We start from the raw sequence: 12,507 nt of genomic DNA on the forward strand, positions 1-12,507 counted from the left end.
ACATAGGACCAACACCAATCACAGTGAGACCTACAACTGTGTATACTGGTGAGTAATATGTTCCTTATTTTGACAAGAAATCTGCTCTGCCAAATGCCAGCCAGTAAAGAGTCTTGTTGGAGCATCCCTGAAGTTCTTCACATGAAGTTGCATATGGAAATGTATAAAAGAGTCCGAACTGAGTTTTTGCATATTGCTGTTGATAAGCTTATTATTTATTGAATATGTTTCTTTCATCCTCTATATTGGCAATGCTTTCTGATGGGAAACATATCAAACGATAACAAATAGTTTGGGCTTGATGTCTTGTTTGAAGCATTTTCTATGCCCTATGGTCATAACTGTGAGCACAAGTGTGTTGGTCTTCCTTTATGCCACTGGTTATTGATGCACATTTATTTTGTGATTGAATGAACTTTGCGTTAAATAACTTTCCGAAAAGTGTAAGTTGCCTGATAATCTGAATCACTGGCATTGTTAATTTTGACTTTTGGAAAAGTTCAGTATGGTTTAATAACTGTGATGATTTTAATGGATGCTCCATGATGTGTTGCTCTTGCCTGATATGATCAATAATGGCAAAATATTTTAATATAATGAGATAATAATCATGAAAACCTTGCTAAATGTATTGAGAATTGGCAGGCTGTATTTGTATTTCAATTCCAAATATTGAAATTGTTAAATATTGGAATTGTTTGCAATTTACATTTGCATTTTGGAGAAGGAGGAGATTGCTGTCAATAGTTGCAGAAGCTAAATCCACTTATTACCATGAACGATGATAGAAGATGTCAGGTCACCAAAAGTCACAGGAATGTTTGTTTGTTCTGAGATGAAAAGGACGTGCTTGAGGCATATAATTTGGAGATTCACTAAAGGAAATATTCTGTTCTGTTGACCTGGGGAATGATGTTGCTTCCAAGAGAAATCTGTGTTCTAATGACAGATGAAATGATTTCTGTAAATCGGAAAGTGGGAAAATGCTCAACATGGAGAAATTGATGAAGTAATGATGCAAAATGGGATTTGTTGAGTTGGATTTTTGAAGTTTTTCTTTGTAAAATAAATCATGTTGTCTTTCCAATGTAATTTTTACTTGAAAGCAACATCTTGATATCGTTGACAAAAGATAACGACATATTTGCTGACACCATGGGAGTTAAGTTATTGGTGCTCGAAATTTAAGTGGCTTTTGGAGGAAACTTGTGCCAAGAGAAGCTCTGAAGGACAAGAATTACATTTCCTGAAGGGAGTTATTCAAATGATAATTGGGTTGTAATTATTGATCTGCTCATTGTATTTGTCGAAGCATTTGTAGCATGCTCTTTGACTGTGACCAAGTAATGATACCTAAAAAAAATCTAGGAATCCATTTACAGCCAACAGTGGATTAATACTCTGCGAATGTTTCCCTCCATTTTAGGGCCAACAACTACAGGTCCACCCAAACCAACAATTCCTGAGACCACCATCACTGGTGAGTATTGTTTTTATCCTCATCAGCACATGAAAATTAATATTGTGCAATTAATGAATTAATACCCTGTTATATTTCCTCTGCTACATAGGACCAGCACCAACCACAGAGACGGTACTAACTACATGTTCGACAACTGTGTATACTGGTGAGTAATATGATCCTCATTTCTTTTCACAAGAAAACTGCTCTGCCAAAGCCAGCCAGTAAAGTGTCTTGTTGGAGCATCATTGAAGTTCTTCACATGAAGTTGCCTATGGAAATGTATAAAAGAGTACGAATTGAATTATTACATATTGCTGTTGATGAGCATATTATTTATTGAATAGGCTTCTATCATCCTGTATATTGAGAATGCTTTTGATGGGAAAAAATCACGAGCAAGTAGTAATTTGGTAATTTTTTTTTATCCATTCATGGGATGTGGGCATCACTGGCTAGGGCATCATTTATTGGCCATCCCTAATTGGCCTGGAGAAGGTGTTGTTGAGCTGCCTTCTTGAACCACTGCAGTCCATGTGGGGTAGGTACACCCACAGTGCTGTTTGAAACCTTTTCCGTGCCCGATGGTAGTTACTGTGAGCACAAGTGTATTGATATTCCCTAACCCCACTGGTTATTGATGCACATTTATTTTGGGATTGAATGAAGTTTGCATGAAATTGCTTTCTGAAAAGTGAAAGTTACTGATAATTTGAATCACTGGCATTATTAATTCTCTCTTTTGGTAAAGGTCAGTACGGTTTCATAACTGTGATGATTTCAATGAATGCTCCATGACGTGTTGCTTTTTCCTGATGAGATCAATAATGGCAACATTTTCTTAATATAATGAGATAATAATCATGAAAACTGCCCCAAAGGTATTGAGCAATGGAGAACCGGAGGATTGACAGGTTCTATTTGTATTTAGAATCCAAACATTGAAATGTTTAAATTATGGAATAGTTTGCAATTTACTTTGGCATTTTGACAAACAAGGAGATTGCTGTCAATAATTGTAGAAATCGAAATCCACTTATTACCACGAAGCCTGATAGCAGAAGATGTCAGGTTATCAAAAGTCACAGGAATGTTTGTTTGTTTTGAGATGAAAGTGACTTGCAGAGGCATATAATTTGGAGAATCCCTAAAGAAAGTATTCTGTTGTGTTGATTGTGGTCAAGGATTTTGCTTCCATGTGAAAAATGTGGTTTAAAGACAGATGAAATGATGGCCGGGACTTTACCCTCGGCGGACGGGAGCCGGCCATCGACTGAAGAGTCGATAGCGAACCCTCTTCTGCCTCACCTGGGGTCCTGACCCGTATTGTTCTGGTTCCCGGGCTTTAATTGCTCTGAGGCTGGATTTCCGCCCGCTTGAGGTAGGAAGTGCTGCCGAAGAGAGCACCGGCCAATCAGCGGGCTGGCAGCTCTTAGTCCCAGCAGTGCCACCGGGAGCAGTGGCCAGTGCTGAGACAACAGACCAGCGTTAAAAAAAGATGTCGGGTGCTCTGGAACCAAGGTGAGTGTTGGTTGCCTCGCTGGGGGCAAACAGTCGGGCCCCGGTGAGGCAAGGGTGGTCGATTGGCGGGACGAGGTGGGTATTGGGTGCTGGGGGAGATTGGGGTAGCAGGGGCGGCACTCCATCGTGCACAGGGTGCCCGACCGTGAGGTCCCCCTGGGCCGGTCGAGAGCCACCTGCTTTTGTCAGGCAGCTTCTCTCAGTGCTTGGCGACCAACCTGCCAAGGGTAAAATCCCAGTGGAGGCGGGTGAAAGCCCTTAAGTGGCCGTTAAGTGGCCACTTACGGGCGTTGATTGGCCTGGGTCAGGCGGGCCATTTTTCACCGCCACTGCCCTAAAGTGGTGGCGGAGGCTGGAGCGGGTCATGGAGGGTCTCCGGAGCCTCCCGCTCCGTTTTTCCCACCAACCGGCCACCGACCCACTCTTTGTGTGGGCGGAAAATTCATCCTGATATCTGTAAATCGGAAATTGGGAAAATGCTCAGCATGGATAAATTGATGACGTAATGATGAAAAGTAGGATTTGTTCAGTGGGATTTTTGAATTTCCTCATTGGAAAATAAAATGTCATCTTCAAAATGTAATTTCTACTTGAATAGAACATCTAGATACCGTTGACAAAAGGTAATGATGCATTTGTTGACACAATGGGAGGTAAGTTGTTGCTCGAAATGTAAGTGGCTTTTGCAGGCAACTTGAGCCAAGAGATGATCTGCAGGACAAGGGGTCCCGAGGGGTGTTATTCAAATGAGAATTGGGCTGTAATTATTGATCTGCTCATTGTATTTGTAGAAGTATTTGTCGATTGCTGTTTGGCTGTGACCAAGTAATGATACCTAAAAAAATCTAGGAATCCATTTACAGCCAACAGTGAATTAATACTCTGCAAATTTTTCCCTACATTTTAGGGCCAACAACTGCAGTGCCACCCAAACCAACAATTTCTGAGACCACCATCACAGGTGAGTATTGTTTTTATCCTCATCATCACATGAAAATTGATTTTGTGCAATTAATGAATTAATACTCTGTAATATTTGCTCTGCTACATAGGACCAACACCAATCACAGTGAGACCTACAACTGTGTATACTGGTGAGTAATATGTTCCTTATTTTGACAAGAAATCTGCTCTGCCAAATGCCAGCCAGTAAAGAGTCTTGTTGGAGCATCCCTGAAGTTCTTCACATGAAGTTGCATATGGAAATGTATAAAAGAGTCCGAACTGAGTTGTTGCATATTGCTGTTGATAAGCTTATTATTTATTGAATATGTTTCTTTCATCCTCTATATTGGCAATGCTTTCTGATGGGAAACATATCAAACGATAACAAATAGTTTGGGCTTGATGTCTTGTTTGAAGCATTTTCTATGCCCTATGGTCATAACAGTGAGCACAAGTGTGTTGGTCTTCCTTTATGCCACTGGTTATTGATGCACATTTATTTTGTGATTGAATGAACTTTGCGTTAAATAACTTTCCGAAAAGTGTAAGTTGCCTGATAATCTGAATCACTGGCATTGTTAATTTTGACTTTTGGAAAAGTTCAGTATGGTTTAATAACTGTGATGATTTTAATGGATGCTCCATGATGTGTTGCTCTTGCCTGATAGGATCAATAATGGCAAAAAATTTTAATATAATGAGATAATAATCATGAAAACCTTGCTAAATGTATTGAGAATTGGCAGGCTGTATTTGTATTTCGATTGCAAATATTGAAATTGTTAAATATTGGAATTGTTTGCAATTTACATTTGCATTTTTGGAGAAGGAGGAGATTGCTGTCAATAGTTGCAGAAGCTAAATCCACTTATTACCATGAACGATGATAGAAGATGTCAGGTCATCAAAAGTCACAGGAATGTTTGTTTGTTCTGAGATGAAAAGGTCGTGCTTGAGGCATATAATTTGGAGATTCCCTAAAGGAAATATTCTGTTCTGTTGACCTGGGGAATGATGTTGCTTCCAAGAGAAATCTGTGTTCTAATGACAGATGAAATGATTTCTGTAAATCGGAAAGTGGGAAAATGCTCAACATGGAGAAGTTGATGAAGTAATGATGCAAAATGGGATTTGTTGAGTTGGATTTTTGAAGTTTTTCTTTGTAAAATAAATCATGTTGTCTTTCCAATGTAATTTTTACTTGAAAGCAACATCTTGATATCGTTGACAAAAGATAACGACATATTTGCTGACACCATGGGAGTTAAGTTATTGGTGCTCGAAATTTAAGTGGCTTTTGGAGGAAACTTGTGCCAAGAGAAGCTCTGAAGGACAAGAATTACATTTCCTGAAGGGAGTTATTCAAATGATAATTGGGTTGTAATTATTGATCTGCTCATTGTATTTGTCGAAGCATTTGTAGCATGCTCTTTGACTGTGACCAAGTAATGATACCTAAAAAAATCTAGGAATCCATTTACAGCCAACAGTGGATTAATACTCTGCGAATGTTTCCCTACATTTTAGGGCCAACAACTACAGGTCCACCCAAACCAACAATTCCTGAGACCACCATCACTGGTGAGTATTGTTTTTATCCTCATCAGCACATGAAAATTAATATTGTGCAATTAATGAATTAATACCCTGTTATATTTCCTCTGCTACATAGGACCAGCACCAACCACAGAGACGGTACTAACTACATGTTCGACAACTGTGTATACTGGTGAGTAATATGATCCTCATTTCTTTTCAGAAGAAATCTGCTCTGCCAAAGCCAGCCAGTAAAGTGTCTTGTTGGAGCATCATTGAAGTTCTTCACATGAAGTTGCCTATGGAAATGTATAAAAGAGTACGAATTGAATTATTACATATTGCTGTTGATGAGCATATTATTTATTGAATAGGCTTCTATCATCCTGTATATTGAGAATGCTTTTGATGGGAAAAAATCACGAGCAAGTAGTAATTTGGTAATTTTTTTTTATCCATTCATGGGATGTGGGCATCACTGGCTAGGGCATCATTTATTGGCCATCCCTAATTGGCCTGGAGAAGGTGTTGTTGAGCTGCCTTCTTGAACCACTGCAGTCCATGTGGGGTAGGTACACCCACAGTGCTGTTTGAAACCTTTTCCGTGCCCGATGGTAGTTACTGTGAGCACAAGTGTATTGATATTCCCTAACCCCACTGGTTATTGATGCACATTTATTTTGGGATTGAATGAAGTTTGCATGAAATTGCTTTCTGAAAAGTGAAAGTTACTGATAATTTGAATCACTGGCATTATTAATTCTCTCTTTTGGTAAAGGTCAGTACGGTTTCATAACTGTGATGATTTCAATGAATGCTCCATGACGTGTTGCTTTTTCCTGATGAGATCAATAATGGCAACATTTTCTTAATATAATGAGATAATAATCATGAAAACTGCCCCAAAGGTATTGAGCAATGGAGAACCGGAGGATTGACAGGTTCTATTTGTATTTAGAATCCAAACATTGAAATGTTTAAATTATGGAATAGTTTGCAATTTACTTTGGCATTTTGACAAACAAGGAGATTGCTGTCAATAATTGTAGAAATCGAAATCCACTTATTACCACGAAGCCTGATAGCAGAAGATGTCAGGTTATCAAAAGTCACAGGAATGTTTGTTTGTTTTGAGATGAAAGTGACTTGCAGAGGCATATAATTTGGAGAATCCCTAAAGAAAGTATTCTGTTGTGTTGATTGTGGTCAAGGATTTTGCTTCCATGTGAAAAATGTGGTTTAAAGACAGATGAAATGATGGCCGGGACTTTACCCTCGGCGGACGGGAGCCGGCCATCGACTGAAGAGTCGATAGCGAACCCTCTTCTGCCTCACCTGGGGTCCTGACCCGTATTGTTCTGGTTCCCGGGCTTTAATTGCTCTGAGGCTGGATTTCCGCCCGCTTGAGGTAGGAAGTTCTGCCGAAGAGAGCACCGGCCAATCAGCGGGCTGGCAGCTCTTAGTCCCAGCAGTGCCACCGGGAGCAGTGGCCAGTGCTGAGACAACAGCCCAGCGTTAAAAAAAGATGTCGGGTGCTCTGGAACCAAGGTGAGTGTTGGTTGCCTCGCTGGGGGCAAACAGTCGGGCCCCGGTGAGGCAAGGGTGGTCGATTGGCGGGACGAGGTGGGTATTGGGTGCTGGGGGAGGTTGGGGTAGCAGGGGCGGCACTCCATCGTGCACAGGGTGCCCGACCGTGAGGTCCCCCTGGGCCGGTCGAGAGCCACCTGCTTTTGTCAGGCAGCTTCTCTCAGTGCTTGGCGACCAACCTGCCAAGGGTAAAATCCCAGTGGAGGCGGGTGAAAGCCCTTAAGTGGCCGTTAAGTGGCCACTTACGGGCGTTGATTGGCCTGGGTCAGGCGGGCCATTTTTCACCGCCACTGCCCTACATAAAGTGGTGGCGGAGGCTGGAGCGGGTCATGGAGGGTCTCCGGAGCCTCCCGCTCCGTTTTTCCCACCAACCGGCCACCGTCCCACTCTTTGTGTGGGCGGAAAATTCATCCTGATATCTGTAAATCGGAAATTGGGAAAATGCTCAGCATGGATAAATTGATGACGTAATGATGAAAAGTAGGATTTGTTCAGTGGGATTTTTGAATTTCCTCATTGGAAAATAAAATGTCATCTTCAAAATGTAATTTCTACTTGAATAGAACATCTAGATACCGTTGACAAAAGGTAATGATGCATTTGTTGACACAATGGGAGGTAAGTTGTTGTTGCTCGAAATGTAAGTGGCTTTTGCAGGCAACTTGAGCCAAGAGATGATCTGCAGGACAAGGGGTCCCGAGGGGTGTTATTCAAATGAGAATTGGGCTGTAATTATTGATCTGCTCATTGTATTTGTAGAAGTATTTGTAGATTGCTGTTTGGCTGTGACCAAGTAATGATACCTAAAAAAATCTAGGAATCCATTTACAGCCAACAGTGAATTAATACTCTGCAAATTTTTCCCTACATTTTAGGGCCAACAACTGCAGTGCCACCCAAACCAACAATTTCTGAGACCACCATCACAGGTGAGTATTGTTTTTATCCTCATCATCACATGAAAATTGATTTTGTGCAATTAATGAATTAATACTCTGTAATATTTGCTCTGCTACATAGGACCAACACCAATCACAGTGAGACCTACAACTGTGTATACTGGTGAGTAATATGTTCCTTATTTTGACAAGAAATCTGCTCTGCCAAATGCCAGCCAGTAAAGAGTCTTGTTGGAGCATCCCTGAAGTTCTTCACATGAAGTTGCATATGGAAATGTATAAAAGAGTCCGAACTGAGTTGTTGCATATTGCTGTTGATAAGCTTATTATTTATTGAATATGTTTCTTTCATCCTCTATATTGGCAATGCTTTCTGATGGGAAACATATCAAACGATAACAAATAGTTTGGGCTTGATGTCTTGTTTGAAGCATTTTCTATGCCCTATGGTCATAACAGTGAGCACAAGTGTGTTGGTCTTCCTTTATGCCACTGGTTATTGATGCACATTTATTTTGTGATTGAATGAACTTTGCGTTAAATAACTTTCTGAAAAGTGTAAGTTGCCTGATAATCTGAATCACTGGCATTGTTAATTTTGACTTTTGGAAAAGTTCAGTCTGGTTTAATAACTGTGATGATTTTAATGGATGCTCCATTATGTGTTGCTCTTGCCTGATAGGATCAATAATGGCAAAAAATTTTAATATTAATGAGATAATAATCATGAAAACCTTGCTAAATGTATTGAGAATTGGCAGGCTGTATTTGTATTTCGATTGCAAATATTGAAATTGTTAAATATTGGAATTGTTTGCAATTTACATTTGTATTTTGGAGAAGGAGGAGATTGCTGTCAATAGTTGCAGAAGCTAAATCCACTTATTACCATGAACGATGATAGAAGATGTCAGGTCATCAAAAGTCACAGGAATGTTTGTTTGTTCTGAGATGAAAAGGTCGTGCTTGAGGCATATAATTTGGAGATTCCCTAAAGGAAATATTCTGTTCTGTTGACCTGGGGAATGATGTTGCTTCCAAGAGAAATCTGTGTTCTAATGACAGATGAAATGATTTCTGTAAATCGGAAAGTGGGAAAATGCTCAACATGGAGAAGTTGATGAAGTAATGATGCAAAATGGGATTTGTTGAGTTGGATTTTTGAAGTTTTTCTTTGTAAAATAAATCATGTTGTCTTTCCAATGTAATTTTTACTTGAAAGCAACATCTTGATATCGTTGACAAAAGATAACGACATATTTGCTGACACCATGGGAGTTAAGTTATTGGTGCTCGAAATTTAAGTGGCTTTTGAAGGAAACTTGTGCCAAGAGAAGCTCTGAAGGACAAGAATTACATTTCCTGAAGGGAGTTATTCAAATTATAATTGGGTTGTAATTATTGATCTGCTCATTGTATTTGTCGAAGCATTTGTAGCATGCTCTTTGACTGTGACCAAGTAATGATACCTAAAAAAATCTAGGAATCCATTTACAGCCAACAGTGGATTAATACTCTGCGAATGTTTCCCTACATTTTAGGGCCAACAACTACAGGTCCACCCAAACCAACAATTCCTGAGACCACCATCACTGGTGAGTATTGTTTTTATCCTCATCAGCACATGAAAATTAATATTGTGCAATTAATGAATTAATACCCTGTTATATTTCCTCTGCTACATAGGACCAGCACCAACCACAGAGACGGTACTAACTACATGTTCGACAACTGTGTATACTGGTGAGTAATATGATCCTCATTTCTTTTCACAAGAAGACTGCTCTGCCAAAGCCAGCCAGTAAAGTGTCTTGTTGGAGCATCATTGAAGTTCTTCACATGAAGTTGCCTATGGAAATGTATAAAAGAGTACGAATTGAATTATTACATATTGCTGTTGATGAGCATATTATTTATTGAATAGGCTTCTATCATCCTATATATTGAGAATGCTTTTGATGGGAAAAAATCACGAGCAAGTAGTAATTTGGTAATTTTTTTTTATCCATTCATGGGATGTGGGCATCACTGGCTAGGGCATCATTTATTGGCCATCCCTAATTGGCCTGGAGAAGGTGTTGTTGAGCTGCCTTCTTGAACCACTGCAGTCCATGTGGGGTAGGTACACCCACAGTGCTGTTTGAAACCTTTTCCGTGCCCGATGGTAGTTACTGTGAGCACAAGTGTATTGATATTCCCTAACCCCACTGGTTATTGATGCACATTTATTTTGGGATTGAATGAAGTTTGCATGAAATTGCTTTCTGAAAAGTGAAAGTTACTGATAATTTGAATCACTGGCATTATTAATTCTCTCTTTTGGTAAAGGTCAGTACGGTTTCATAACTGTGATGATTTCAATGAATGCTCCATGACGTGTTGCTTTTTCCTGATGAGATCAATAATGGCAACATTTTCTTAATATAATGAGATAATAATCATGAAAACTGCCCCAAAGGTATTGAGCAATGGAGAACCGGAGGATTGACAGGTTCTATTTGTATTTAGAATCCAAACATTGAAATGTTTAAATTATGGAATAGTTTGCAATTTACTTTGGCATTTTGACAAACAAGGAGATTGCTATCAATAATTGTAGAAATCGAAATCCACTTATTACCACGAAGCCTGATAGCAGAAGATGTCAGGTTATCAAAAGTCACAGGAATGTTTGTTTGTTTTGAGATGAAAGTGACTTGCAGAGGCATATAATTTGGAGAATCCCTAAAGAAAGTATTCTGTTGTGTTGATTGTGGTCAAGGATTTTGCTTCCATGTGAAAAATGTGGTTTAAAGACAGATGAAATGATGGCCGGGACTTTACCCTCGGCGGACGGGAGCCGGCCACCGACTGAAGAGTCGATAGCGAACCCTCTTCTGCCTCACCTGGGGTCCTGACCCGTATTGTTCTGGTTCCCAGGCTTTAATTGCTCTGAGGCTGGATTTCCGCCCGCTTGAGGTAGGAAGTTCTGCCGAAGAGAGCACCGGCCAATCAGCGGGCTGGCAGCTCTTAGTCCCAGCAGTGCCACCGGGAGCAGTGGCCAGTGCTGAGACAACAGCCCAGCGTTAAAAAAAGATGTCGGGTGCTCTGGAACCAAGGTGAGTGTTGGTTGCCTCGCTGGGGGCAAACAGTCGGGCCCCGGTGAGGCAAGGGTGGTCGATTGGCGGGACGAGGTGGGTATTGGGTGCTGGGGGAGATTGGGGTAGCAGGGGCGGCACTCCATCGTGCACAGGGTGCCCGACCGTGAGGTCCCCCTGGGCCGGTCGAGAGCCACCTGCTTTTGTCAGGCAGCTTCTCTCAGTGCTTGGCGACCAACCTGCCAAGGGTAAAATCCCAGTGGAGGCGGGTGAAAGCCCTTAAGTGGCCGTTAAGTGGCCACTTACGGGCGTTGATTGGCCTGGGTCAGGCGGGCCATTTTTCACCGCCACTGCCCTACATAAAGTGGTGGCGGAGGCTGGAGCGGGTCATGGAGGGTCTCCGGAGCCTCCCGCTCCGTTTTTCCCACCAACCGGCCACCGTCCCACTCTTTGTGTGGGCGGAAAATTCATCCTGATATCTGTAAATCGGAAATTGGGAAAATGCTCAGCATGGATAAATTGATGACGTAATGATGAAAAGTAGGATTTGTTCAGTGGGATTTTTGAATTTCCTCATTGGAAAATAAAATGTCATCTTCAAAATGTAATTTCTACTTGAATAGAACATCTAGATACCGTTGACAAAAGGTAATGATGCATTTGTTGACACAATGGGAGGTAAGTTGTTGTTGCTCGAAATGTAAGTGGCTTTTGCAGGCAACTTGAGCCAAGAGATGATCTGCAGGACAAGGGGTCCCGAGGGGTGTTATTCAAATGAGAATTGGGCTGTAATTATTGATCTGCTCATTGTATTTGTAGAAGTATTTGTAGATTGCTGTTTGGCTGTGACCAAGTAATGATACCTAAAAAAATCTAGGAATCCATTTACAGCCAACAGTGAATTAATACTCTGCGAATTTTTCCCTACATTTTAGGGCCAACAACTGCAGTGCCACCCAAACCAACAATTTCTGAGACCACCATCACAGGTGAGTATTGTTTTTATCCTCATCATCACATGAAAATTGATTTTGTGCAATTAATGAATTAATACTCTGTAATATTTGCTCTGCTACATAGGACCAACACCAATCACAGTGAGACCTACAACTGTGCATACTGGTGAGTAATATGTTCCTTATTTTGACAAGAAATCTGCTCTGCCAAATGCCAGCCAGTAAAGAGTCTTGTTGGAGCATCCCTGAAGTTCTTCACATGAAGTTGCATATGGAAATGTATAAAAGAGTCCGAACTGAGTTGTTGCATATTGCTGTTGATAAGCTTATTATTTATTGAATATGTTTCTTTCATCCTCTATATTGGCAATGCTTTCTGATGGGAAACATATCAAACGATAACAAATAGTTTGGGCTTGATGTCTTGTTTGAAGCATTTTCTATGCCCTATGGTCATAACAGTGAGCACAAGTGTGTTGGTCTTCCTTTATGCCACTGGTTATTGATGCACATTTATTTTGTGA

At 40.7% G+C, this 12,507-nt stretch overlaps 1 protein-coding gene across 1 annotated transcript in view; it reads left to right on the forward strand.

Moving 5' to 3' along the window:
* The window catches only part of LOC137384929 (mucin-2-like), a 111,947-nt gene that overhangs the window by 41,539 nt on the left and 57,901 nt on the right, over positions 1 to 12,507 (forward strand). The window contains exons 38-50 of the mRNA XM_068059638.1: positions 7 to 48; positions 1,427 to 1,480; positions 1,572 to 1,628; positions 3,891 to 3,944; positions 4,036 to 4,077; positions 5,456 to 5,509; positions 5,601 to 5,657; positions 7,927 to 7,980; positions 8,072 to 8,113; positions 9,492 to 9,545; positions 9,637 to 9,693; positions 11,963 to 12,016; positions 12,108 to 12,149. Coding sequence (XP_067915739.1) covers positions 7 to 48; positions 1,427 to 1,480; positions 1,572 to 1,628; positions 3,891 to 3,944; positions 4,036 to 4,077; positions 5,456 to 5,509; positions 5,601 to 5,657; positions 7,927 to 7,980; positions 8,072 to 8,113; positions 9,492 to 9,545; positions 9,637 to 9,693; positions 11,963 to 12,016; positions 12,108 to 12,149 — 663 coding nt within the window. The remainder of the gene's footprint in view (positions 1 to 6; positions 49 to 1,426; positions 1,481 to 1,571; positions 1,629 to 3,890; positions 3,945 to 4,035; positions 4,078 to 5,455; positions 5,510 to 5,600; positions 5,658 to 7,926; positions 7,981 to 8,071; positions 8,114 to 9,491; positions 9,546 to 9,636; positions 9,694 to 11,962; positions 12,017 to 12,107; positions 12,150 to 12,507) is intronic.

This window comes from Heterodontus francisci, chromosome 27 (genome assembly GCF_036365525.1).
Source record: "Heterodontus francisci isolate sHetFra1 chromosome 27, sHetFra1.hap1, whole genome shotgun sequence".
Lineage (NCBI taxonomy): Eukaryota > Metazoa > Chordata > Chondrichthyes > Heterodontiformes > Heterodontidae > Heterodontus > Heterodontus francisci.